The sequence below is a fragment of the Mirounga leonina genome, unplaced genomic scaffold (genome assembly GCF_011800145.1).
Source record: "Mirounga leonina isolate KUSES-001 unplaced genomic scaffold, KU_Mleo_1.0 Mir_127, whole genome shotgun sequence".
NCBI classification, from domain to species: Eukaryota; Metazoa; Chordata; class Mammalia; order Carnivora; family Phocidae; genus Mirounga; species Mirounga leonina.
Genome location: NW_023270316.1, coordinates 11,297,587 through 11,325,469, shown reverse-complemented (window position 1 = coordinate 11,325,469; position 27,883 = coordinate 11,297,587). Strand labels below are relative to the sequence as shown.

Sequence of the window (27,883 nt, the reverse complement as noted above, 5' to 3'; positions counted from 1 at the left end):
CCCCTGCAGGAAGGTGGGAACTGCTTCTTCTGCGGGATGGCTCTGGTGGGAAATGTAACCTCCCCTTATCTCTTAGCCTGGGGGGACCCCTGAGGGGACACAGCCCCTAGATGGAGAAGCAGACGTTGCAAACGCATCTAAAGTTAAGGATGCTAACCCCCTGCACTCCGCAGCAAGGGCACGACAGAGCGTTTGGCTGCATCTTCCCTCCCCTTCCCGGTACCTTGTAATGACAGAGAAAGCCCATGTCCATCTGGGACTCCACACCAGGGGCAGGGCCGCCCGTGGGGCTTCTCGCCTAATAAGTCAATCGGCCAGGGTCCCCTGCACCCCTCTACCCAGCCAAGTCTTGTCTCTCCTTGTCAAGAACGGAGAGTTCACAAAGTTTCTTAAAGTACTCATTTCATTTATGTCACAGTTAGTAAGCGTCTTCACTTTTTTTTTAATATTAGTAATTTCCAGCTGCTGAAATCAACTTCCATTTGATTTTGAGTCAAACGCTTGGCCTTGGGGAAGAGGCGAGGTTTGGGCCCGGTTCTCTGCTCCCTTGAAAGAGCACTGCGCTGGGTCTGGGTCTTTGGTCTTCCCACCGCCTGGAGCGAATATTGACAAAAATCTTCCCTTGAGGGAGGCTTGCTTGAGGTCTCAGTTTCACCATCTGTAAATTGGAGCGGAGGTCCTTGGCGAAGCTCCTTTGGGCTTTGTGATCTGGGAAGGGGACCTTAAGGGCGAGGGGGAAGTCAGTGAAGACGCCTGCTTGCACCAAGCTTTTGTCTTTCTTTGTGCAAGCTGGCCCCTTTGTACAATAACGCCCTGCCAGACGGCCTAATGGATTTTTGCAGGGCTGAGGGGGGGGGGGGCGGTAATTTTCTCCACGCAGGAGCAGACGAAAGTGAGCGTTCCAACCCAGCGAGTCCCCGCGTGGCCCTTGTTGGCTAAACTGCACTCTCCCAAATGTGCCCAAAGTGGTGCACCTCCCCGGGCTCAGGGCAGATGTTCCCATTTTGTTCCCGCCTCCCCTGCCCTCACCCCAGGCCCTCGTATTCCTTTAACGCCTGCTGAGGACTGCCTCCCTGCTGCCCTTAATGTAGGATGGGCCCTTCTCTTCAGCCTCCAAATGAGAAGTGACATTTGCACTCGGCTCAGCCAACGCGTGAGCACAGCGCAGGGACACAGGCCCATTGACCGAGCGCGGCCGAGGGGCCGGCGGGCTCGGCAGCATCCGAAGCGGCCTTAATTAATACCATCTTAAATAGTCCAGCAGCCACCGAAGACAAAGTTGAAGAAAGACTTTAAGGCTGAGTGCCCCTCGACAAGCTCTTTTTCCCCGTGTCATTCAATATTTAATGCGCCCGCTTCTAATGCTACTACTGGTGGTCCTTTCTCAGCAAGGACATTATTTTTTCACGGTGCCCATAGCCAGGGAAAGCCCTTTAGGCAAAGAAAATCAAAATGTTTGTTGTTTTGGATGACTTATAACTCTTGTTTAACACAAGCACTTTCAGCAAAGTATAACAGGCGCAGCCTCCAAAGCAAACAACACAATCCTTGAGACAGAGTCGGACACAAAAAGCACATTGTCTTGCGGACTACCCCTTTTCTCTGGTGCTAGATGGGGGCCTGTCTCCGAGTGAACACCACGATGCCATTTCACTTTTGAACTATTGTTTTTGAGTTATGCCATGTGGTCAAAAGGAGCGAGAAGGGGGTTGTTTCCAGGCTCATAAGACAAACGAGTTGCCTTTTCATTGAAATCCCCCCGCGATCCTTGAAAACGGAGTTTAAATGTCACCTCCGCCTTTCTAATGGGCACAGGGCTGGAGGCGACCCTTCAAAGCGCCTGGGTGATAAACGACCCTTATTAAATATAGCGGGGACCGCTGGGAAAGTCCCGCGCCCGGGCCAGCACGTGGAAGAGCGCCCCTCGCTGGAGGGCCCGGGAGAGGCCGGGCCTCCCCTGCAACCCGCGAGGCCCCCGCGGCCGGCCCGGCCCGGCTCCGGCTCCGGGGGGCGGGGGAGTTGGGGGAGACCGGGTGAGGGGGGCCAGTTGTAATACAACTTCTTATCTGCCGCCCCCAGCACGCCCGTGCGCCCCCATCCCCAGAGGCTCGGCGTGAAAGCTCGGTGCGTTTCCCCCTGACTTCTTTTTGTCCGTTGCAGAGTGGCGTCTGCAAGTCTGAGCTGCAAAGTTACTGATTTGCAGGCTGCATGTTAAGGCAGCCCATGTAAGTAATTTCTCCGGGCACCCCAGCAAAGGAGAACAAATCGCTGACAAAGGCGAGCGCTTTCGATTCAGCGGCGTCGTTAAGGCAACCCCAAAGTATTCCTCCTATAATAAGTTCCACTTCAAAGGGTTTCTCATTCAGCGGTGACTGCTTCGCACTTTTATTAAGTCCGGGCTTTTTCACTCGGAGGAATCATCTGTTTGGTTATTTTTCATCGTGTTTATTTTTCACCATTCACACAGTACTTGTATTAAATAAACAAAGAACAATCGCTCTGCAAATAAAAGTACTTAGGTGGGGAGAGAAGGAAGAGGAACTGGAACCCGGGTGCCCCCCGCTCGGTCCCCTCCTCTAAGTGCGCCCACCCCACCCCCACCCGGCTTTCTCTCTTCCTCTCCCCTGTCTCCCTCTCCCCTTTCTCGCGAGCTAGCAGGTTCAATGGGAGATCGTAACAACAAGTGGGTGGAAAGACTTATGTTATTATATAGGTCGTGCGTGTCATATTATATGGGCAACATTATATGTAATACGTGTGTTTGCGACGAGGTGAAAATCGAGGGCGCTAAGTTGGCATGAAAGTTACAGGTCACTGCAACTGTATCTTAATAGAGTGTCTCCAATCGCTGCGGAGCCTCTGCCCGCGACTGCCCTGGCCCAGCCCATTGCCATAGCAATCCTCACGCTCGGCGTGGGTGTGCCATAAAAGCAGTAGTTTGAATTTCAAAGAACATGTCTTTGAACTTCTCCCTGCCTGATTAGGCACTTGTGCCCTGTGTGAATGTGTGTGCCCCGGGAGTGTTTGGGCGTGGGCGTGGGGGGAGGATGGTCTGTGAGTTTTTGTTCACGTAGGGAAAGTGGTGGGCTGGTAACCCCTGGGCAGTGTCACTGTGGGTCTCCTTAGCCATCCCTCCAGCTCCGGAGGGTGGGTTTTCAGGGCCATGTGTCTATTTTGGTAGATGATAGGGAGTGTGATGTGACGGGCTGAAAGTATTAATAAGCGTCTGGATTGTTTCTCTTGTATTCAGCTTTCCTTTCCTCTGATTTAGAGGATCACTGGAAAAAACAGATTATCTCCCCCCTCCCCCCAGTCCTATTTCCTAACCAAACTGGGCTAAAAATTCCTTCAGGGGGAACATCTCTCATCCCATTTCATAGAGAAAGAGATGATAGATAGATAGATAATAGATTAGATGCTAGGTGGGTAGGTAGATAGGCAGAATGAACCACTATGGTCTCAAACAACTTCCACAAAATGCAAGATTTAGTAAATGACAAGACTGCGGTACAAACACATCGGCAGATAGTTGGGCCTCACTTTCAAGGACTTTCGGCCTCCTCCTTTCCTGTCCCCAGTGCTATCCCTCTTGTGTGGCCATCTCCAACTCCTTAAAAGAATAGAATTCCCACCCTCAAGCTATTTCTCAGTGCTTTAGATTTTTGGAGCATGAGTTTTACCAAAGAAAGTCCTGAATGGGGAAAAGATAGACATCCACTACAAATAACCATGTGTTGGAAGATTCTCCTAGCCCGGAAAACAAAGGTAGATGATTTAAAATGTTTGTGAGGGCCACAAGGGTGACGTTTTGCCTAGGAGAGATGAAGTCTTTGATGATAGCCAACTTAGTGTCAATAAGTGGCTTTCTTTGAGACATATTCAGATGGGGACGTCTTGCTTGCCAATTGCCATAGAAATCTTAACACACCATGAAGATTGTCCAAGCGCCAAGCCTTCCGTTCTGGACTAAATTACTTTGAAGTAGCGGAGGACGAGCAGTGGTCAATTTTAACTCTATAGACTGGACAGAGAACTCTGGGAGTGGGAGATTGTGCGTTTTAAAGCAGAAAATAAGAAGGGGAAACTTGTTTTATACACTCTATACAAGGTTCTGCTCATTGTCAGATATCTTTTATCTTTTATATTTCCCATGAATGATTCATGTCTTGGTGGCTTTGTGTCACCCCTTTCACGAGAAACTTCATTAGAGAGCTATAAGTTTTCCCATTGATTGGGGCCCTTAGCTATGGGCGTTTTTTACTTCGTGTGCTGGTTATTGTCATCTGGCTTAAAACAACTCTTTGCGATGGGTTTCACCTTCACTACATTAACAAACCTGACTTTTAAAAACCACCATAACCTTTCAGAGAACTGCTTATTGACATTACTACCAATTTTTTTTTTATAACTATTTGCCTTTTATCAGTTTTGTATCAGCTAAATGAAAAACAAGCCCAGGATCAGCCCTGTTCATGTGCATAGCCAATTACATTAGTTTGAGCCACTTGGATATTTTGTTGCCATGAGTCTAATTTCTAGCTACCACATGCCTAAAAATGCTGAGTTAGGATTCCTAGATCAGCTCAACTTGCAAATACACCACCATCAAACTGGAAGCAGCCCCCACCCCCCAACCCCCATTACCTGATGGTGAGAGGTATTTGATGCCCAATCTTCATTCAGCATGCTTTTAACTCTGCACCCATCCCAACTCCTGATTTTACCTTCTTTTGTGTCTGGAAGCCTCTCACTGTCCCTGCATCTTTTCTTCATTTTTACCCTTTTACTTCAGAAGCTAGGCACCGAAGAAATGCTCAAATTCACTTCTCAGATTTTCAGTGATTAGGATCACTAAGGATATTATTAACAAATGACTGCAGTAACCCCTAAGATTTATGCTAGTGTTACACGCAACTTACAGGGCTTAGTCTTCATATATACATTGTATTTTCTAGATTAGATTGTAAATTAAACCAAGCTGTACAAATATTTTATTGCTTGGGGAGAGGCTAAGAATAAAGAGCTCAAGAGAACCCAATGTTCACTGGTCAGCAACCTGTTCTGTTTGTAAGAGAATGGCAGAAATATACCATTAGGTAAAACATAAACAATACATAGGAAGAATACCTTTATTAAATTTTTTACTTCATAATCATTCTTGCTTGCTTTCTATTGGAGGTACACATTTTAAGTTTTCATTTTAGGTGTATCAGGAACCAATAAATCTGTGGCAGAGTAAACCTATGCATGGCAAAATACATAAAATACATATTCCTTTGTTTCATAATAAATAAACCTGTAGCATAATAAAGAATAGTGCAAACTACCATTGAAAAAGTTGTATAAATAAAACAACTCATTATAAATCAGGAATATTTTGTTCTAATAAGTTTACGATAAATTATCCCCCCAAAGTTCATAGCTACTTTGTCTATTTGAAAGAGCTTTGAAAGTGAATAATATGAAAATCAAATAAACTTTAAAAAATGTAGAATTATTTTATATTCAAGTTTTATGGTCTTTTTCTTTATAAAGGAGGGTCTGCATGTTTCATATCCACTGTAACAATCTGAAGACAACATTGAAAGGCTTTCAAAGTGACAGCACCATGCACTGTACTAGTAATATAATATATCTATAAACTATATATAATCTTGTCAACACAATGCAAAAAAGACATGCAGGAAGAGTCCTGGTTTTCACATTACGTTGTTCATTCAAGTAAGCTTAAAAATATATTCCCCCATTTTCTGTCCTTTTTTTTTCCCTTAAATAAACCGTGGGTCATAAACAACACTCTTTCACCAAAATGTATAATATAATTCTTTGGTGTGCTCTGAACTCTTCCAGGAAAAACAAAGGATGATGTCTGAAAATAAATTAATTCAACTGTACAAATAATAGGTGTTCACATACAAGTTATTAACAATGACAAGACTGCATCAACCACTCACAGCACACAAAACAAATTTCTACAAACCCTGGGGAGGGGATGGTTTCAGGGTCTCTGAGGATAAATTAGTGCTCTTTAGGATATTTGTATGATGTTTATGATGGACTATATTTTGCAGGAGATGTGTTGCACGAACTGAAAATAAATTGACTAAGAGTTATTGTCCTAGGTCCTTGACCTTTTTTATTCTGGCCTGACAGCTCTGTCAGAGGTCACACATTCATCAGTGTTTGGTGGTAACTATAAACCTTTTAAAATTTTTAATATGTATAGCAACTCCCTCCCCTCTTTTAATGTAAATCATACACTTCACACACTTGTCATTTTCAAATGGGATCCAGTTCCGTGTGCTCGGTGCTCAGGTGGGAAAAAAAAAATGCACGAAAATGCAGTTTGGGGCATTGAAAAATAAAGACTTTTTAAAAGGTTGATACAACAGTATAAAAGAGGGCTTGGCCTGTTTTTAAAACAACAGTTTTCCCCAAAAATAGGCATGTTGCCAACATCACACCTCCTCAGACTTGCCTGTTAATTTAGGCATCCCCAAAAAACTTATGTAAGACTGATCTTTTCATTACACGAGAAGTTTGGACCCAGTCAAGAGGCGGCATCTGAGATTTCAGATTAAAAAAAAAAAAGAGAGAGAGAGAGAAAAGAAAGCACTTGAATTTCTTCTATTTCACAAAATATCACAGTTTCACAGTTGCCTACTGCAGCAGCTTTCTCCTCTCTCCACTTTTTTGCTGGAACAATCACAGTGGCACAATAAATGGAGACGTACTAAGTTTGCTGCATCTTTTTTTCTTTAAATCATACAAGCGGGGTACTGAGGAAACAATCCTGTATAAAAATAGCGTGTTAAGATGAGATCAGTAATAAAAGAGTGGAAATTTAAAATTACAACTATCAGGACTTAAAGGGTTTTTACAAAGATTTTTGGACACAGGTACAGTCTAAGATCTGTTGGCAATGCAGCAAGTGTGTGGTTTACAATCAAGAGGCCTTTTTAGAATTAGGGCCCAAGGAGGAGGTGAAGAGTCTCCAAAGAAGCCCACGGTATGGTGTTAAAGGCATTCTCGAGGCACGGCAGGAAATGCAGAGGGCCTTGTTGCTCTGTGGAGTTCTGACTTCATGCGTTTTCTCGCTCCTTTCAAAGTACACGTATATTGCATTGGCAGTGTTATCTCCATTAACCCTCGGTACATTTTGCTCCTAGCCCTGTCCCCCCTGCAACGTACAAGTCCAGCTTGGTTGTTTTTTTTTTGTTTGTTTTCTAAGAAGAAGAAGGAAGGAAAAAAAGCCCAAATATCTTAATTAAATTAATTAAATGTACAAACACCATAGGGTTTCATACTGAATAAATAGGGCTAATTAGACCCGGTGGCAAGTCTGAGTCAAGGGTTTGTCTCAGGCTCGGTATTGTCTCAGGTTAGGATATGGTCCAAGGACTCCCACTTATGACTTATTATTATTATTACAAGAAAATTCTAATGTATCGTCCGCGCAACTTCCGAGTGCCCATACATCTCCTCATCTTCAGACTCCGAAGTACTTCCGTTGCTGGAAGGTGTGTGAAGGTGGCTGGGTGCTCCACTGGCCTGGCAAACATACCACTCATTGAGGTTGGTCACCTGAGGGGACAGAGTGCTAGAGCGACTCCTGGTTGGGTCCAGCACAGGGGACAAGGGGGCACCCACTGGAGTCCCCACTGATGAGTAACCAAGGGCTCCTGGAGAAGGTGGTGGGGACTTGCAGTGAATCTTCATGTGCTTCCTCAGAGAGCTGGGGTGAGTGTAGGACTTGTCACAGCCTCGGATCTTGCAGTAGTAGGGCTTGTCGCTGGTGTGGACGTGGGAATGTTTCTTCCGATCGCTGCTATTGGCAAATTTCCTGTCACAGCCATCAAATTCACATTTGAAAGGCTTTTCCCCTGCAACAAAACATAGCGAAGGTCAACAATTGCTTTCCAGAGACCCCTCACTTGAGAGAGAAATCTTGGAGCAGAAATCTGGAAGCATTTCCCCATTCTCTTGAAGACCAATCCCCGGCTTGGTTTCTACTCCTAATCCCTATGTTCCAGAAGGCAACAGGGAAGGGATACTTCAGGGATGAGCCTGGAGGCTCTCCCTGGACCTGGGCTAGTAAGAGGCTAGATGTCAGTCCCTGCAGTACCACAGGACTGGGGGGGGTGGGGGGGCCGGAATGGCTAGGGCATGGTCCAGGAGGCAACACCAAAACCCAATGAGGACCCAAATACCCAGGTCCTCACTGCCCTCAGGGTCTGTACCTGCAAAAATATAAGCAGATCTCCTGTCAAGATAAATGCTGATAAAATGATTCCTCCAAATCCACAGCTTGGGGGAAGGATATAAGAAGAAGAGAAGAAAAGTAAGCAAGTCCACTAAATTAAAAGTGAAGTGGGGGTGGTGCCATAAAATTATAATAATGGCATTTTGTTTCAGAGTGGCCCCAGGATTCCACTGATGGAAAAGGAAATGAAATAAAGCCAAATCCTGTTCTCTTCAGAAACAAAGGCACCTGTGAGACACACAATCCCATCACTAGATTTTTTACAAGCCTGGCTGGGCAGAGACTAGGCCGATCTCCTCTTCATTCTACCACCTTCTCCCAACTTGCAGAGCAGTAAGAGCCTACGGAACAGAACCTTAGCAAATGTTAGTAAGGCCCACAAGCCTCCACCAGAAGCGAGCATGTACCTGATGCTCTATGGTGCTCTATGGAAACCGAGGCTGACAGCTTCCTACCTTACTTACGCAGCAGAAAAGGGACTGTTTACCAGTCTTTGGCCCATCGCCCCTTGAAGCTGCTCTAACCACCTCAGGAACACAATGCCTTTAAACACAAGGCCCCTACTGCAGGAAGTGGAAATGCTTAATAAAAATTCAGCCATATACCTTTGGCATTAAAAAGCAAAAAAGGAAGATGGCAGGTAACAGTATGAATTTTCTCTCTCACCTACGTATCTATGAACTTGATGTATTTAGTCATGATTGAACAAGTCATCTCAGACATATTTTTGTTCAATAATACTTTACATGATTTTTAAAATAAAGTTGAATTTCTCTACATTCCGGCAGCTACTCTGGTAGCTTTTTCCTTGGTTTGGGATAATATATATTTTTAAAAAAACAAATAACTATTAAAACAGCTTAGTGTTTATAAATTTTTGTGGTGAGTTTTCTTATACAAATATTTCAGTGCAGTGTTTGTTGTTGCTGTTTTAATTTCACCAATGCTAACTGCTTCAGCGCCAGAGCGTAGTAACAGGTCTGAAAGTATTCAGATGCCTGGAATATAACTTATCCCACCCTGGATTACTGTCTAAACATGAAATCAGATATTATTCAAATATACGTCCTGCATTGATCTATACAGGGAAAAACACAACATAACACAATCATCACAACCTTCTCTGCAGATGAGCTGCAACACCAACAAAAAAATGTTAATCACTTTTTATCAAAACATCAGTTATCTGTCCTGACTTCTGTGTTCTACTTTAAATGGGAGATAATACTAATTTAATGTAGCATTATTTAAAAAATTTTAATCAGCCTTTCTTCAATATGTAGGCCTAAGTGGCTTTATTCATCCTTTGGAAATATTCAGTGCTGTCTGTGGAGTTCTCCTGTTTCGGTGCTCGCTACATATCCCGGATTGTGAAGAATGCACACAGCTTCAACTCTGCTGGCCCCGCCACTGCCCACGAAAAAGACAAGTAATTAGGCCCAGTGAAGGGAGATGTGGAATGGAGGGGGAAAAAAAGTAGAAAAGTAGGGATGAAGGACAGGCAGAGGAAGAAAGTAGAAGGGTGGGGGAAGTAAAGGTGAAAGGATTGCCTGTTTTATTCAGGGGGCCTAAGGGGGGCAGTGAGCAAATTCTAGCTAACTGGAAAGGGTGAGAGACCCCAGTGTTTACATTTCAGATTCTGACAGAGGGGTCAATCAGAATTTAACTACTTGCAGAATTTGAGAGTAAGGGACGCTACGTGAGCTACTCCCGGAGAGAACTCGAGTCCGGCCCAAAGGAAGGTTATAAACCGAATTGGGGGCACGTGGGTCAGGAAATGGGCCTTCAGGAGTGGCTGGGGGATTATTTCCTTTGATCAATCTGTTCCGGGATCCCTGATAACCCCCAAAAGGGAGAGCGCCGTGGTGGGGGGGGGAGGGGGGTCCCGGATGGTCCCTCGCCGCACACAATGCGCCAGGGCTAGGCGGCCCAAGGACCGCCAAAATCCCCAGGCGCGGGTTTGAGCACGAACGTGAGTCGCTGGCATCCCTCCCGGAGGGCCCCGGCGAGAAGCACGCGGTCTCCAGCAGCCGGGCAGGAGAGGTAACCCTGCGCACGCCGTGGAACCAGAAAGCACCACCGCCCGGGGGCCCCCCCAGCGGCCCGGATCTCCGCCCCGGCGCGCGCGCGCGCGCACGCCCCTCTCCCCGGGGCCGTCGTCCGAGGGAGCGGGGACCCCGGACAGCTTCCGCGTCCGCAATTCCAGTTCCTTGCTCCACCCGGGCAGAAACTGCCCTCAGCTCCGGCCGCCGCGAAAAGAAAGGTCCACTCTCTCTCTGAGGCCTGGAAAGGCGGGAAGGGCCCGAAGACGCAGGCTCTGCTTTCAGGGTGCCCACTGGGGACGGGGCTGGGGGCAGCTTCACCTCCTGCGCCCCGCGTGCCTCCTTTACGGTCCCAGGCCCCTGTCCCGGCGGCAAGTGCTGGGCATAGGGGCAAACCTGCCTAAGCGGGCCACGGGAGTTTTTCCAAAAGCCTCAAGGGAAGTTTTTCCTTTTGGAAAACTCCCTAGGGCGGACCGATCCCGATTCGAAAAACGGGGATGGCCCAGGGAGTTCCCGGGAAGACTTCTTCCCGGCCCATCATCGGTCCACGTGAGGCCTGTCCGATGCTGGCCGACAGTTGCAAGGCGCCGGGCCGGACCTGGGTCACCCCGACCCGGCTTCGCCCGCAGATGCCCCTGGTGCCCCCTGGTGCCCTCGGCCCCGGCCACTAGCCAGGCGTTGGGCCCACGCGCGGCGGCTGCCTCCTCGCCGCCCAGCGCCGATAAATCAGCTAAGTAATTACTGAATGTAAACTCCAGTTACTTAAGTGTCCTCCGAGGGGTAATATTGTCTGTCCCTATAAATCCCGACTGCTCGCGCTCATCAGCGCTTCCGCCCAAAGCGCTCGCCCGTTAGATGGGGGCACACGACCCACAGGAAACACCCCACCGGCCCACGCCGCAGCCGCCTTCACGGGGGGGGGGTAGGATGGGGGACTGGGATGGGAGGGGTCGCCACGGCGCCGGGGGTTTCCCCCCAAGTTCCTCCGCGGGGCAGGTACCAACGACCGCAGGAGACTTTAGCTCACCCTGTTCTCCTCCAACTAGAACCTTTTTTGAAAGGACAGAGCAAATTTCTCCAGCACCTTCTCGAGCATGTGTGAATGTGTGTGATAGAGGTGTGTGATGCTACGTGTATGAGCATCGGTGTGTACGAAGGTGTGTAAATGAGGAAGTGTGCGTGAGGGTGTATGTGGAAGAGGAGTGTGTCAGAGCATTTGGGCGTTCCAGCAATGAGGCTGAGATGGGCAGTATCAGATACGGCTGCGTAAAGTGGTTTGTGGGTTGTGTGCACGTGAAGATGTACCTGTGGGGTGCGTGAGTGTGTTGGGGGGAGGTCTTCGGGGGCCCATGGGCGCATTCCTTTGGCATTTTGCACCACGCCCCGGAGGGACTGGACCCCTCCCCTCCTGTTGGGACCGCATCGAGCTGGGCCTAGTGGCCTCAGTACTGGAGCAAATCCCACGTGCCCCCTCGCACGCCCGCTCTTCCGAGCACGGCGACCGCAAGGGGTCTGCCACCGGGTGGGGAGGAAGGAAGAGCCACCGGGGCTGTTCCGGCTCCGGCCTCCCTTCCCCATCGCCCTCCCCAGGTTCCCGGGGCCGGGCGAACGGGGGCTGCCGACCGTCCTGGGCGCCTTCCTGCTCCGACTGCGGCTGCTTCTGTTCCGGGGCGGCGGCGGCGGCGGCTGGAGCGCGTTGCCGGTCCCGGCCGAGGGGCTGTGGACGCGCTGGAGACTCCACCGTGTGGGAACCCAGCGCGGGGCCTGTGTGTGCTATCGAATTACTTATTCATAGAAAAAAAGGGGGGGAGAGAAAAAAAAGAAGTCACATGTCCGGGTTATACGTATGCGAAGAGAAGCAGCAGCAGGAGAGAGAAATTAAGGCGAGCAGGAGGAGGAGGAGGAGGAGGAGAAGGAGAAGCAGCGGCGGAAGCGGCGGCGGCGCGGGAGGCGGCGGCGGCGACGCGGCCGGGGACAGACACCCACCTGTATGAGTGCGCTTGTGGATCTTGAGGTTCTCGGAGCGCGCGAAGACCTTGCCGCAGCCCGGGAACGGGCAGGGAAAGGGCTTCTCGCCCGTGTGCACGCGGATGTGGTTGATGAGCTTGTATTTGGCCTTGAAGGGCTTGCCCTCGCGCGGACAGTCCTCCCAGAAGCAGACGTGGTTGCTCTGCTCGGGGCCGCCCACGTGCTCCACCGTGACGTGGTTCACCAGCTCGTGCATGGTGCCGAAAGTTTTGGAGCAGGGCTTGGCGCCGCCGGCCGGGGGCGGTGGCGGCGGCGGCGGCGGCCCGGCCAGCTCGTCGGGGTCGATCCACTTGCAGATGAGCTCCTGCTTGATTGGCTGCCGCATGTAGCGCAGGAAGGCCCCGGCCGCCCCTGGGAGGTGGGGGTGGTGCGGGTGCTGCGCGGGCGCCGGCGGCGGCGGCGGCGGCGGCGGCGGCGCCGCGGGCGGCGCGTGGTCCTGCAGGTGGGGCCCCGGCCCGGCCGCCGCGGCCGCCGCCGCGGCCGCCAGGTTCAGGTTTAAGTTCACGGCTCCGTAGCCGTGCAGGGCGGCGGCTGCAGCAGCCGCCACCGCCCCGTAGTGCGCATCCCCCGAGCGCGGCGCGAAGGGCGGCTCGGTGCGGCCGTACAGCTCAGCCGCGGCGGCTGCCGCTGCCGCCGCCAGCCCCAGGCGCATCTGGCCGTTGAGCGGGTGCGGGTGGCCGCCGGGGGCTCCCGGAGCGTCGTGCAGCGCAGGGAAGAGCGCCGGGCCCCCGCCGCCGCTGCCGTCCGGGCCCGCGTAGGTGCCGCTGGCCGAGATGAACATGCCGGCCGAGTGGGGAGGCGGGGCCGAGTGCTGGGGGGAGCCCGTGCCAGACCGCTGCTCCCCTCCAAGCGGGACCCCGTGCATGGCCGCCGCGGGGGCCGTGGCGGAAAGGTCCCTCCGGAGGACGAAGTCCCTGCTGTGGCCTTTGCCGCTGCTGCCGCCGCCGCCACTGTCGGTGGTGGTGTAGCCCGAGAGGGCAGGAGGAGGGGGAGGGGGAGGAGGAGGAGGAGGTGAAGGGGAGGGAGGAAGAGGAGGGGCTGGGGGCGGGGGCGCGGAGGGCTGCGCGCGGCTGCTGCCCCCGCCACCGGGGTAGGTGCAGGCGCCGGGGTGCGCGACCGAGGCTGCAGCACGGGCGGCGGCCGCCGGCGCCTCGGGCTGTGCCGGGAGCGCCTGGGAGGGAGGGCTGAGGCCGACCGCGCTCGCTTGAGCCATGTGCTCGGGTCCGAGCGGAGTGATGGCCACGCCGGGGTCAGCGCTCAGGTCCCGAGGGCGGAGGTGCGTGGCTGTGGCGCGGAGTTGGGAGTGGGAGGGCGGGCTGGCCAGCGCCGGGAAGCCTGTCATATTCTGAAGCGGCCTGGCCTGAGCCGTTGCCAAATCCGCTAATCTCAGCGCTGGCGGGTTCCTCTTGCTCAAGGGGGGCTCCATCAGAACTACACAATCAGACCCATAGACCCTCACTGGGGGGACTTTTTTTCCCTCTGCCCACCTTCAAAAACATGTATATATTAGGCTCTCTTTAACTTCTTTGTCCTGGCCTAACTCTGCTTATTCCTGTTCCCACTCTGTCCTCCAGCGATTGGCAGAGCGAACACCACATTTGAGCTGCACAGTGGGACCGAGATTTTTGGAAATGGCACGGGTGGGATTGGAGGGAACAGCGTGATTGGCAGCAGCCACGGCTGCCGGATTGGCTCCCATTCAGGCCTTCGGCCCAGCAGGGATCCGCCCCGTGCTCGCAGCCTCCTTCGCTTTCGCTTCGCGCCCCCTCCTCCCCTGGAGCCCTGCGTCCCCGCCTTCCAGGGGATGCCCAAGTTGCACTTGCAGAAAGTTTGCGCTGGGCCTGCGCGCGCAGCGCCCCGCGTTCCCATGACGCGCCTGTCGGAGAGCGTGCGCCGGCACGCGGCCGAAGGGCGCGGCGTGGGTAAGGGCTGGAGACACCCCCAACCCCGGGACAAAAGGAGGGAGGGGGATAGCCCCCAGCTTCAAAAACCTCCGCCTCACCGCACGCAGCGTCTCCTCCACCATGCAAACACTTTCTCCCTCCTCCGTTGGAAGAGCCCTGGGCTGCTCTCTGGAGGAGGAAGGGGAACAGAATATAGCCGTCGTCGTACTTGTGGAGGTGATGCTAGAAAGTTCTTATTTGGGAAGGACACCCAATCTGCCGAGCGCTCACGTAGGGCGCAGCGACAGGCGACGGAATGAGGAGGGATATTAAAGTCCTATTGGTTGCAAAAACAATTTAAGTGATTTGGCTCCGCAAGACACCAGGTGAAGTCAAAATAAATCTTTCCCGAAAAGGAACCGTTTTGCCTCGACTTTTTAGCTCCTGCAGTCCTTTTCAACGTGGTTCAAAGGAGTTGGCTCGAAGTGTAATCTCACTGCTCCTCAGTTCTAGATCTGCCACTTTGAATTAGATCTACGGGTGGGGGTGGGAGAACATTGGGCAGCGATTCTAACTTTTGCCTCTCTGAGATACAGTGGCAGGGGCAGGCCAAACAGCATCTCTCCAGAGGGAAGCGGCTAAGTAAACAATATCCTTTACGCAGAATTTCTTTCCAGCCCGGAAAGCACTCCATATGTGTGCCTCAGTTTCATTGAAAGGACCACAAATTAAAACTGATCCAATAAAATGAATATTTTAAAATCAAGCAATACTTTCGATATTTACTTACTAATAGAATAACCCTTTACCTTGTCATCGTTTTCTAGTAAACTAATAGAGAAGGCGATTTGTCTTATTTGAAAACTATATAAACTGGCTTTAAAAACAAAAAACAAGCCCCATCCTTTTCAAAGGATTTGTTTGTTATCACACCTCTTTAAAAAGAGAAATAGGTTCCTGCATCACTTCTGGGGGGTGGTGTGTGGAGAAATGTGGCATCCCCAAACTTTAGGGTTGTTGCTGCCCAAAAGTATCACTTCAGCTCTTAAAAAGAAAACACTTTAAGATTTTGTGATGTTCCAAGATGCTAAAAAATTAAAAGTCAGGGGTTTAAATTTTTATTTTGTTGGCCTGCATAAGATTATTTGTAAAAAAAAAAAAGTGATAATGACTAAAATGTTATCCCCTACCCCCTTTGGGGATGCAAAAAACAAGTTATCAGTTTAATTCGTTTGCAGTCCAAGTAAAAATAGACTGCATAAAGCCATCATCTTTATGGTCCTAGGAGATGGTCCTGGGAAGTGGTAAGAAATATTTTCAAAAGAACTGATTCGATAGCCCCATTTACATCGCTGTGAGCAATGTTTAACAGGGAACTTCCCTGTGAGCCTTGGGAATGTCATTCCTCTTATAAAACTGACAAGCAAACAAAGAAAATACTACAATCAAATTTCAAATAGGTTTGTTCTTTAAGCCTCAATGAAGTTCAAATACGGGGAAATAAGAAAGGCATGAGTGCAAACACAACGAAAAAAAATTAATAAACAGCAGCGACAAAATCCGCATCTGTATTTGGAGAGGATGAGTCCTTTCACAATTTTCCTTTCAAAGACTTAAAACGTCTCAAGCCAACCAGGCAAAAGTGTAGTGAGGACTGCCATCTCTATGGATGGTTTCTGGGAAAGCGTATTTGGAATTGTCACCACTGTCTCCATCCTCTCTCAGAACATTTCAAAGGAGTTTCCCTTATTTGAATTTCTTGGCAATGATCATCACTACTTCCATAATAGCAGCTTTGCATTCAATCCTGCAGGTTATAAGTAAAAACAAACAAAAAATGAACGAATAAACAAAGAAGAAAATAAACACAACCTACCTTTTAATATGGACTACTGAGCATTTTTATTGTGCAATAAAATGGGTACCTCCATCCCCTCCAAAATAGCTTTTCCTCAAAATTATAACTGCTTTGTTTTATTGAATTGCTGAAATTTAATGGTTTAATGGGTGAAGGCATGAAGGAAAGGCTGTAAAAATGTGAATAATGGTGCAGCAGAGCCGTGCGGAATCTGGAACCCGCCTCCTTGTACAACTCTTGTTAAACACAGCATGATATGTATCTGTCATCGATTTAATATGTCTTAATTCAAATATAGCTCCCTGATCAATTTCTTTTTATGGAAGCCTTAAAAAAGAAAAGACTTTCTTAGGAAATAATAGACATTTGGGTGGCGATTGGAAAGAGGGATATTTACAAAGTGCGTTTAATGAATATTTGCAAATTTATGGCCAAACCCAGACTCTAAAAAGATAATTGACTCAGGTAAATCGACTTGAGATGCTAATTCTTAAAAGAAAGAACTGGGAGCAAAATTTCAATCAACACCAATAAGGCGCCAATAAACCGCCTGCCAATTAAACCTGAGAATAGGCCTAGCTAGATGGTCACCAGGAAGGCTCGCAGTGGATTTCCGGGATTGCCTTTCTTTATAAAAGAGCTTTTTATTTTGTAGACGCGCTTTTTGTTATTGTGATGACCCGCCTGACCCCAGGTGCGCTGTTTCTTTTTCAAGCCATTTGGGAGCCAAATCAAACCCCCTTAACATCCCGAGTTCCTAAGAACCTAATAACTGTGTCACACTTCCTAAATAAACACCAGCAATTTCCAGGGCGTTGAAGAAAATAATAATGGTTTCCAAAAAAAAAAAAGAAGAAGAAGAAGAAGGCATGCAGGAGTGTATAGAAGTCGTTATGCCAGTTCCCATCTGTGGATTCAGCTCCATGTTCCATGATTCTGCGGTGCTGCTGGTTGTCAGGGCCGACCCTAAAACTCATGCCCTTATCTGCGCTTTTGCCGCGGAGGTGCTTGTGTGGGGGCAGCAACGTGGCAATCTATGGAAATGCCCTTTCTGGGGTCAACAGGTGCTCTTGGGGAGCATCGATTTTCAGACTTCCCTGTTGCACCCGGAATCCCAACCTCCTTCCAGAGCCAAACAAAGGCAGGAGGAGGCTGAGGAGGGACTGTGAACGCCGAGCTGGCCCGAACCCGGCGGCCCCGCCGCGCTCAGCCGCCTTGAGGCTATAGGACCCGGTCTCGGGGATGCCCAGGCTGGCGCTTGTGGCTTCCCGCTGCGCAGGGGTGGTGGTGACTGAGGCTCCCCGGAGCCCTCCGTTCCTCACGGAGCACAGCCAAGTGTCCCTGTGATGGGTGTGGGCGATTAATAAACTCTAAGGGAAGTGAATTGGACATTTCCTGGCTTTTGAGCCTTTGTTTGATTGTTTCTGCAGGCGGAGGGAGGGGGTAAGCCGGGGACAGTGAGGTGGACAAGAAAGGATCTGGGGGACCCACTGAGCTGCTTTTTATTGCCCTTGCAATTGCTTTACCGCTCGCCCGTCCCGCGTGGTTTCCGCGAGGGCGGCCACCTTGCAGAAGGACTGGGTGCCCGGCGGGTTTGGAGCACCTAGTGCCATTTGGGCCACGCTAGAGGCACGTTCAAGGGCGAACAGGGTGCCCTGAATTATTCCAGGGATCAAGGGAGCCCAGCCCTAGGGCGCCAGTGGGTGCTCAACAGGGAGGAGGAGGGTTACGAGCAGACACTGGAGAAGGTAGGGGAGGAGTACACTCAGACCTCTCTAAAGCCCAGGCAAGGTGGGCTAAGGGGCCCCCAAAGGTTCCTTTTCATTGAGGTTTGCCATGCCGGAAGTGATGAGGACTTCGGGTTCAAGGCTTTTCTCAAACCCCGCTTGCTAGGCGTCTAGGCAGTGAGGTACTGGGCCACTTCTCTGGGCCCCTTGCCGGGCTTGCTGTCGGCAAATACCCCCGTCCTCCAGCCTTCACCACTCGCGGGCTAACCTCCTGGGAGCTTCGAGCCTGCCCGGGGGCCTTGGTGCTCCTAAGCGCCGGGCAATTCTCAGCCCTCTGAGCGTCTCTCCCAGGGTTGCCTCTCCTTCCCGCCCTTCTGAGCTCGCCCTGATTCCTCAGGCTTCACGGATACCTGCGGGGCTGAAAGTAACCTAAAAATGTGCTTCTTGCTAAAGTTTATGATCCCTGTCCCATGTACCTGGGCTTAATGAGGATTTTTTTGTTTGTTTGTTTGTTTTTAGGCACAAGACTGAGATTATGTAGCTGTGACTGAAACGTTGGATTTGGGGTTTGTTTATTTTGGATAGTCAAGAATGGGGATCCATCCCGTGTCTCCCTGACCTTAGTGCTTAAAAGCCCTTGAAAAATTATGGCTCTCTTTACTTTCCCATTATTAAAAAATAAGTTGAGTAAAATTGGCCTGTCGTCAAATATTCTCATTTGGTTATCAATCATTTTTACCCTCAGAGATGGGGGTTGTAGGAGATTGGCCTTTGACCCACATTTGACCATTAGGATTGGTAATTTCTTGGGAAATGCCTAATTGTTGTGCTTGAAAATATGCTTAGAAGGTCAAAGCAGGAACCACAGAAGTCCCTTATGTGTTAACGGTTCATATAACCACCCAATATTTATTTATATTGGACCCAAGATGCACTTTTCCTCCCTTTCATTCTTTATCTCTTAGGATGTTTTTAGATGGGAGATGAAGGAGGAGTCGAGGTTGTATGGAGTGTTGCTGTTTGGGTTTTGTTTTTTTTTTTTAATTGCAGATTTGGTGGGTACTTTCCCCTGTTCCACACCCCTTCCAATATCTATACTTCAATATTTGAAGAAGCTGTTGAGGCAAATCAAATAGTGACACGTTGACGGATTTACTTGTGGAAGCAATATGGTTGACATATGGCATTGTTATTTATGAATGACAGCATAAATTGTATTACAAAGTCTATTGCAATAATACTGCAGTTTATTGGAAAGCTGCTCTCCTGCCACCAGGATTCAACCTCCCTGGATGTAGTTCATTTGGGAGCCCAAAGGATAACGGTCCTCAAAATAATTAAACACATTCATGTAAGCTAATGCCTCCCGTTTTCTGGTTTGTTTTTGTTTTGCTTTGTTTTGCAGCAGTAGAAACACTCCCATCAGGAAAGAGGACAAAGTCACGACAATTAGTTAGTTGTCTTCCTTTTGCAAAACCACAACCACTGTCACATGGAAATGTCGACTATTTTTTTATCCTTCTGAGTCCCTAATGACAAATAGACAAACATTTGCATCCCCATCAATAAACTGCTGGTGAGCATATATTTTATAGAGAGACTTTTTATAAGCCCAGTTACAGAACAGTAAATTTTAACTGTAGAAGAAGAGAAGTTCTGTGAACAGACTGGAGAGGGCCTTATCCTATGATACCTCCCCGCCTCCATTCGACCTCCCCCTTCTTAAAAATGGTATTTAAAAGTTACAACACTGGCTGAGATTTTCATGATTTCCCCTTCTTTTACATTACAATTTTTCCTCTTTTTTTTTTTTTTTTTTTTTTACATTATGCTTCTCTGAAGCTCTGACAAAGAACTTTTGTTCTAGGTGGGCTTTACAGAGGAGGCTCTCCCACCACACATGTGGTCCTTCATGGGTCAGGGGTCGCCCAGCCCAGGAGTGGCTGAGAGGGCTGAATCAAAGGTGCCCTGCAACTTAATATCCTGTTGATGATCTTGTTGAATTTATGAGTCTGTGATACAGAAGATGGTGCTAAAATCCTCTTTTTTTTTTTGGTCTTGTGTGTATAGACAGCTGATTCCACATTTGTTTCTCCCATCTTTACCCCATTCCCACCCCTTTCCTTAAGAGGAAATTAAAAATTTAAATGGTATGACCACAGCGTGTTTCTGTCTTCCAATGTAAAGATCAGTTTTGTTTGCTTGTTTGTTTTTGGCCTCTCCTGACCAGCAAGATATACCTATGTGTCTGTGAGAGTATGTTGTGTGTACGTATACACTGTTTTTATGTGTATGTACGCACAAAATACTGGTCATGCTACAAAAGAAGTCAGTCAACTGTTCACAGAGGCCCACAAACCTCAACGAGGTGCTCAGAGAATGAGTGCCCGGGTGTTTGAAAGGATTTGCCGTTTTTTTGAAGACAGCCCGAATTCTCTATCGCATTGCGGGGGAAATGGAGGCCAGCCCATGCCCCCAGGGGCCGGCCCTGCAGGGCCATCCACATGCAGCAAAGCCCCGGCTCACGCCAGCCCCAGGCACCGGCCCCGGGGAGCCTCCGTGAGATTATCAAAGAACAATTTTGGAAAACTTACAAAGAGGGGACATATTTGCCCGGTGGAGACAGTCGTGTGTCCCGTGGGTCTGACACCGTTAAGGCGTGTCCTTCCAGAAACCTGTTGAAAAACTGATCACTCACAAGGTGCAGAACGCCTCTTAGCCGCTTTTTTCCCTTCGGCCAAGAAGCCCAAATCTACTTTTGAGGCAATGACTCTGAAAGCCTTTGCAGGTTTTCCCCCCTTGCTTTCTTGCTCTCGTTGTCTCTCTTCCCTTTTTCTTCCTTTAAAAAAAAGAAAAGAATTACTGTGTCATGGGAGAAAGGGGTTTTGCGGTTAGTAGAGAAATAAAGCACTTCTAAGCGGGGAAGGCGACATGACTTTGAACTTGGCTCAGCTCCCCTGTGTCCCGCAGAGAGAGGAGAACTGGAGCCGGGAAAGAATAGCTAGGAGGGCCCAGCCCGCGGGCTCTCCCGCGGGAATTAAGGAGTCGGCCCCACCGCCCGGCGGTGCGCGGTCCCCGGAGTCTAGAGCCAGCGAGCGCCCAGCCGCGTCAGCCGGAACCGCGGACGCTGCAAAAGGCGAATCAAAGCGAAAGGAGAGAATGGGGCAAAGAGGAGAGAGACAGAGGACTGGGGAGGAGGCGAGAAAGTGGGAAAGGCGGAAAACTTGAAGTCTGGTGGCTTGAGAAAAGGAGGGAAGTGAGGTTTCTAGATGTGAAGGATGACCAGTCTCTAAGAAAATATTTTATTTAGTAAATATTTTTGGAGTAAGCTTTTTCAATTCCTCCCCACCCCCATATAAATTGATGAATAAAGTAAACGAATGTGAAAGGCTGTGCATTGGGCAATTTTTTTTATTGATTCGATACAGCAAGGCAGCCTTTCTCCTGGGAGATTTTCTCTTTTGTCTCTGTCTCTCTCTCGATGCCCTCCCTACTTAGAGGGGCAGTTTGGCATTTCCCCCCCCCCCCCCCCCATAGCGAGGTGTGTGGAAATGAGGAACATTTCCTCCTTTGAGGTAAGGCAAGAATCTCCAGCTTCCAGACAAAAATCTCGGGCTTTCAGACAAGATGACCCAGACTCCCTCCTTCTTGCCCCCCTCCAACGGCAATGGGGGGGGGGCAGCGGGAGGACACAGGGCACCTTATGCAAGGGGCTTCCGCCAGCTCCGACCTTCAGAAACCCGCTTAAGCCGGGAGTGGCTGCCAGTGCCGGCGGAGAGAGCCCGGTTTCTCCCAGCAATAGCGACCTAGAGTTGTCTTCCCGCGTTTTTGTTGATTTCATTTCAACATGAAAATTTTAAATGCATGTTGATTATTTTCCCTGACTTGAATTTTATCTCAACTCTCAGCGATTTGTAAATAAAAGCAGTCCTCTAGCCAGCTAGGCGAAGAAAGGCGCTGGCTTCAGGCCTTTCATTCACACCTCTGCAGCCTCCGGGCCCGGCGTACCCTCTCCGGTTACCTCTGGGAGCGCAAGCTTTCGGCAGCGGGACAGGAAATGTCCCCAACGGCCAACCGGGAGCCCGGGGGACGGCTGTAGCCCCAGAGCCGAGAGGCAGGCCTGGCGCGGCACTAGCAGCCGCCCGGCCCCGCCACCGCCCGAAGATGGGGGGCGAGGGGCGTTCCCAGGTCCTGCAGAAGGAGTGATAAATATCTTCTAGAAGGTTTAAGCCCTACCAGTCTGGAGGTTTCTTCTCTGGAGGCCCTGAGCCTGACCCTCGGCCAAACTCCAGCCTGAGCCTTGCTTCGCCGCGCGCCTCCGGCGTCCCCATACTCCCCACCCCACAGTGGCAGCGGCCGGGGCATCTGGGCATCCACCCCGACGATAACACTGCCTTTAAACGACTTCCAATCAACCCCCTCCCTCACGGGGGCCGCTGCCCAGTGTTTACTGCTGTAATCGGAGCAGGACGCGAGCGGCGGGGGGAGCCGAGCGCGCTGAACCGCGGGTGGGGGCCACGCCAGGGAGGGGGGCGGTGTCTGGGTGAGTGTCCAGAGAGTAGGAGGAAGGGGCATGTCTGGCTTTACCTAGGCCCACCGTCCAGCACCTGTGTTTTCAATACCACAGAGTAAGTTTAAAAAGGGCGGGGGGTAGATAGAGAGCGTGCCAACCGATCCCGGGACGGGTCCCCGGGCCGTCCCCGCCGCGCGCTCCCGACTGGGCCCGGGGCCTGTAGAGTCCCGGCTTGTGGAATCTCCCGCCGGCGAACCCGGTTGCTAGCCAAGTTCTCGAGTGACCACGGTTGCCGGCTTTCGGTGCCCGCCGGGAATGGCTCGGGTCCGCGGGGAGTCGGCGGCCTCTGCAGAAGGGCGCGAGTGCAGGGTGCTGTCTCCTCCGGACCCAGCCAAGGGCACAGTGACCCCGCGGCCCGGGCCAGCATTACGCGGGCCTCCCGGCTCCGGGGAGAGCCGCGGCCGGCCGCGAACAGGAGCCGCAGCGCCGGCCGCGCGGGCGAGGAGCTGTAGGCTGGCAGGCCGGGCTGGCTGTGACTACCCGCGGGATCCGCAGCTGCGGGGGCAGCGGGGAGCTTCGGCAGAGCGGGGGAGGAGGGGCGAACCAACCGCGGGGCGGGGGCGCTGGATTGACGGGGCCTCGGCGGCCAATGGTGGCGACGGAAGGGCGGGCGGGGCGGGAGCCGCCGTTAAAGGGGCGGTGTGACCGTGAGTCCCGGCCCGGAGCGGGAGGGAGAGCGGGAGGGAGAGCGGGAGGGAGGGAGGCTCGGGCGGGAGACGCGGGGGCAGGCGGGGGAGGGGAGAGGAAAAGGAGGAGACAAAAAATAAATAAATAAATAAATAAAATAAAAATAAAAGGCTGCGGCGTCGGCTGCAGAGCCCACCGAAATAAACAGAGGCGGAGGTAGCGAGCGGAGCCCACCGCACCCGAAAGGGGGGGACCTGCTTTGGCTTCTTCGCACTTGCTCGGATCTCGGACTCCGGTCGGTCCTCGGGAGCGCGGCTGCCCGCTCCGGGTCCAGCGTTTGACCGACCGGCGAGAGGAAGCGAGCGAGCTAGAGATCACTTTTTTATTGTTGTTATTGTTTTTCAGCCTAGTCTCCCCTTCTCCCCTCCCTCTGCAAGCCTTCTCCCCTCCCACAGCCCCCATCTCTCCTCCTCCCCCGCCTCCTCCTCCCGCACAACTTAAAGAAAGAGGGAGAGGCGCGGCGCGGCAGCTTCCTTCATCTGGGGGAATTCGTGGCTGCTGCAAGTTTACTACGCGAGGCGCAGCCCCTGCCAAGCCCGGAGGACGAGGAGGGCTAAACACCGCGGCCGCTGCGCGAAACAATAGCCGCCGCGCGCGGAACGGCTCCAGTAGGGCCGCGGGGGAGGGAGCGGCCGACCCGGCGCGCCGGGGAGAGGGCGCTCGGCCTCCGCCCGCCGCCTCAGTGCCCCCGCCGCGGTCAGGTGGAGCCGTGGGCGCGCCGGGTCAGGGCGCCAAGCGCGGAGCTCGCCTCCGTCCCCTCCTCGCCCGCCTGCCCGGCCCGTGCACGGCCGCCGCGTTCCGGCACGGCGGCCCCGCCGCTGCTGTGATTTCATTCTGCGGGCGCCGCTTGGCGCTGCCGGGCCCGGGGTCCGCGGGGCGTGCGAGCGAGTGAGTGTGTGCGTGCGCGCGCGAGTGCGCGCAGGGGTGGGGGCCGCGGCGCTGCGCTCGCCCCCCGGTGGCCCCCCTCTCCACTCCGCTCCCCACACCTCCCTCCCGCTCCCTCCTCCCGCCCTCCCTCCCCTGCCCTGCCCGCCCGCCCCCGCCGCAGCTCCTTTAATACACTTTGGTTCTCCGCCTGGCTTTGGACTCTTCTCCTCCTCCACCTCCTCCTCCTCCTCCTCCCGCGCCTCCTCCGCCGCCGCCTCCTCCTCCTCTTCCTCTCCGCGCCTTCGCTCCGCGCCCGGCCGCCCGAGGCAGATCCAGGCGGCGGCGGAGGCGGCGGGCGCAGGAGCGCGGCTCCCGGGGCTGAAGCCGCCACCACAACCGCCGCCTGCGCTCGGAGCCGGGCGGCCGCTGGACGCACCGCGCGCGGGGCGGGAGTGGGAGCGGAGGAGGCGCGGGGCTCGCCGGGGCCGGCGGGGCGGGTGGGCGCGCTGGCCATGCTCCTGGACGCGGGGCCGCAGTTCCCGGCCATCGGGGTGGGCAGCTTCGCGCGCCACCATCACCACTCGGCCGCGGCGGCTGCGGCGGCGGCTGCCGAGATGCAGGACCGCGAACTGAGCCTGGCCGCGGCGCAGAACGGCTTCGTGGACTCAGCGGCCGCGCACATGGGCGCCTTCAAGCTCAACCCAGGCGCGCACGAGCTGTCCCCGGGCCAGAGCTCGGCGTTCACGTCGCAGGGCCCCGGCGCCTACCCTGGCTCTGCCGCGGCTGCCGCTGCAGCCGCCGCGCTTGGGCCCCATGCGGCGCACGTCGGCTCCTACTCCGGGCCGCCTTTCAACTCCACCCGGGACTTCCTGTTCCGCAGCCGGGGCTTCGGGGACTCGGCGCCGGGCGGCGGGCAGCACGGGCTGTTTGGGCCAGGAGCGGGCGGCCTGCACCATGCGCACTCGGACGCGCAGGGCCACCTCCTCTTCCCCGGCCTCCCGGAGCAGCACGGGCCGCACGGCTCGCAGAATGTGCTCAACGGGCAGATGCGCCTGGGGCTGCCCGGCGAGGTGTTCGGGCGCTCGGAGCAGTACCGCCAGGTGGCCAGCCCGCGGACCGACCCCTACTCGGCGGCGCAGCTCCACAACCAGTACGGTCCCATGAATATGAACATGGGTATGAACATGGCAGCGGCCGCGGCCCACCACCACCACCACCACCACCACCACCCTGGTGCCTTTTTCCGCTACATGCGGCAGCAGTGCATCAAACAGGAGCTCATCTGCAAGTGGATCGACCCCGAGCAGCTGAGCAACCCCAAGAAGAGCTGCAACAAAACTTTCAGCACCATGCACGAGCTGGTGACCCACGTTTCCGTGGAGCACGTCGGCGGCCCGGAGCAGAGCAACCACGTCTGCTTCTGGGAGGAGTGTCCGCGCGAGGGCAAGCCCTTCAAGGCCAAATACAAACTGGTCAACCACATCCGCGTGCACACAGGCGAGAAACCCTTCCCCTGCCCCTTCCCGGGCTGCGGCAAGGTCTTCGCGCGCTCCGAGAACCTCAAGATCCACAAAAGGACCCACACAGGTAACTGAGGGCCGGGACGGGTTGGGGCGCGGGGGAGAGAGAGGCTGTGGTTGGTTGGCTGGGGAAAACGCGCAGACCGCCAGTTCCTGCTCTGGGATGGGAGGTGTTTTTGTGTGTGCGAGACAGCCAGAGGCTTGTTTTTGTTGGAGAAAGAAAGAATATTATCGGGCTGGGTTTTTCCATGTACGGAAATTGGGTTTTAAATGATCGGTATAACATCAAATGTATGTTTGGGGTGATGTAATTGCTTCGTTTGCTCAGCCCCGGTTAATAATTTCCGTTCTAAATAGAACGCACAAAATAAAACTGCTCTCCAACTCGGTGCCCGGGAATCGAGCCTAGAGAGGATTTTGCCAGCTTGTCTGGATGTGCTTTTCAGCTCCGGCTGTGTGTCTGTGTTTGGGTGGCTTGTGTGTTTTCCCACTTCTTTTACTCGCGGTCCAAAAGTCCTTCCCGGGACTGTTTTCCCGTTAAATGAGTCTGTTGTGAGCCGAAGCTGTAGAGTATTTCTCGTTTAAAAAAAGAAAAAAGAAGTGTTTTTAAAGCCCATTTCGGGGTAGGTCGCGGGGCTTTACGGTGGGTTCGCAGTAGTTTGTGGAAAACCAGAGGGTTCGCGATTCCAAACTTGGACCAACAGCCCAGTCAGAGAAAACCCCGGGGCAGTACGGTCCCGCGGGGCAATCGCGTGAGAGGAGGGAGCTGCAAAAGAACGCGCCTCTCGACTCATAGATTATTCATCTCTGACCAGGTCCCAGCCAAAATCGTGCCAGACGATTTCCTAAAAGAAAGCCAAATGTTTTAGCAACTTCCCCCGTCAATATTTACCCCAAAGTGGGGATGCGCCAGCGGCCTATTGTTCTCTTCCGGGAAGGGAGGGAGCCGAGGTGCGAGACAAGCTTTTAACAAGGTTTAAAATTTGAGAAATTTATTTGCATGAAATGCTTTCGAGTCCTATGTCTGAGCGGATGTCTTTAAAAAACAATTTAGGTGCTAATGGAATTTAACGTTAAATGGTCCCCTTTCCAAGAGGAACGATGTTTGAGTTCTCACACCTCTAAATGACTCCAAGCATTTGGAATTCTGGCAACAGGATGCAGGGACCGCCAGAAAATTAAACAGGGAGATTTTGAAAGCCTTTGCTGACGTCCCCCACCCCCACTGCCCAGCCTGTGCCTCTGCGATCGCGAGATGCTGTCTTATCTCTAATATGTACCTTTTTCCCCCGACTTATTTTTACATGACTAGAAGTGAGACTCGAATAACGGTTAATTTAATTTGCAGAATTTTGGATGAAAAAATACTGGCTCAGTTATGATCCACAGCCCCGTCCCCAAACAACATAGCAACTCCAAATGTAATTGCCTGTTGGCCCCAGAGACAAACCGACAGCAGCCCAGCAGCCTGCGTGATTTTGATAATGCCCTAAATATTTTGTCATAATAACAGCTTCTCCATGGTGAGACCAGTTTGTTAGAAGCTGCGAATCCAAGGAGTCCTATGGAAAGGTGGGCAGGGCCGGGTGCTACCCCAAATTCATTATAAATCTAAGGAAATGGGTGTCAGTCTGGAAGAAAATTAAAATATGAAGTGAATGAGCAGGACTGTCAGGTGGGAAGGCAGTTAATTTCATCTTAGTTTTGCCACAGAGGCGATCCGACCTGGTAAGCGACCCAGGCCCTTCTAGTTCCTCTTTCCTTCTTGCAGCGGCCTTGCTCCTTCTAGATTGGTTGGGGGCTCCGGGAAGCTCTGGGTGTGGGCAGCAAGCGCCTCTGTTTCTATCCACAGGGGAGAAGCCCTTCCAGTGTGAGTTCGAGGGCTGCGACCGGCGCTTCGCCAACAGCAGCGACAGGAAGAAGCACATGCACGTCCACACCTCCGATAAGCCCTATCTGTGCAAGATGTGCGACAAGTCCTACACGCACCCCAGCTCACTGCGGAAACACATGAAGGTACCACCGGGGAGGCCGGGAGGAGTGCGAGGCGGCTGGCCCGCGGCGCGGGTCCGGCCTGGACCACCCTTGCCAGTCTGGGAAGGCCAGGGTTCCCCGGGGCCCGGACGGCGTGGAAGTAGCGGGGGGCAGGGGCATTTCTGGGGGTGCTCCCCCCGGGAACTCGGCCCCACAGCAGCTGCACTCACACCCAGTCCCCTTTGGTCTCCCCTCCCGGCTTTTGTCTTGCAGGTCCATGAGTCCTCCCCGCAGGGCTCTGAGTCCTCCCCGGCCGCCAGCTCGGGCTACGAGTCGTCCACGCCCCCGGGGCTGGTGTCCCCCAGCGCCGAGCCCCAGAACAGCTCTAACCTCTCCCCGGCGGCGGCCGCGGCGGCGGCGGCGGCGGCGGCGGCGGCCGTGTCCGCGGTGCACCGGGGCGG

At 52.6% G+C, this 27,883-nt stretch overlaps 2 protein-coding genes across 3 annotated transcripts in view; one reads left to right on the top strand and one right to left on the bottom strand.

Annotated features, from left to right (window-relative positions):
* Positions 1 to 7,440: 7,440 nt before the first annotated feature.
* ZIC5 (Zic family member 5) lies at positions 7,441 to 13,832 on the bottom strand. Its single transcript, XM_035002934.1, is given in 3 exon segments — positions 7,441 to 7,883; positions 12,292 to 13,810; positions 13,812 to 13,832. Coding segments are annotated over 3 exon segments (1,983 nt in total).
* A 10,608-nt stretch (positions 13,833 to 24,440) lies between these two features.
* The window catches only part of ZIC2 (Zic family member 2), a 4,009-nt gene continuing 566 nt past the window's right edge, over positions 24,441 to 27,883 (top strand). Inside the window, exons 1-3 of one of the 2 annotated variants that reach the window (XM_035002933.1) lie at positions 24,441 to 25,515; positions 27,301 to 27,464; positions 27,696 to 27,879. In XM_035002933.1, coding sequence (XP_034858824.1) covers positions 24,441 to 25,515; positions 27,301 to 27,464; positions 27,696 to 27,879 — 1,423 coding nt within the window. Of the gene's footprint in view, positions 25,516 to 27,300; positions 27,465 to 27,695; positions 27,881 to 27,883 lie in introns of both variants that reach the window. The other variant, XM_035002931.1, reaches the window with a different exon arrangement.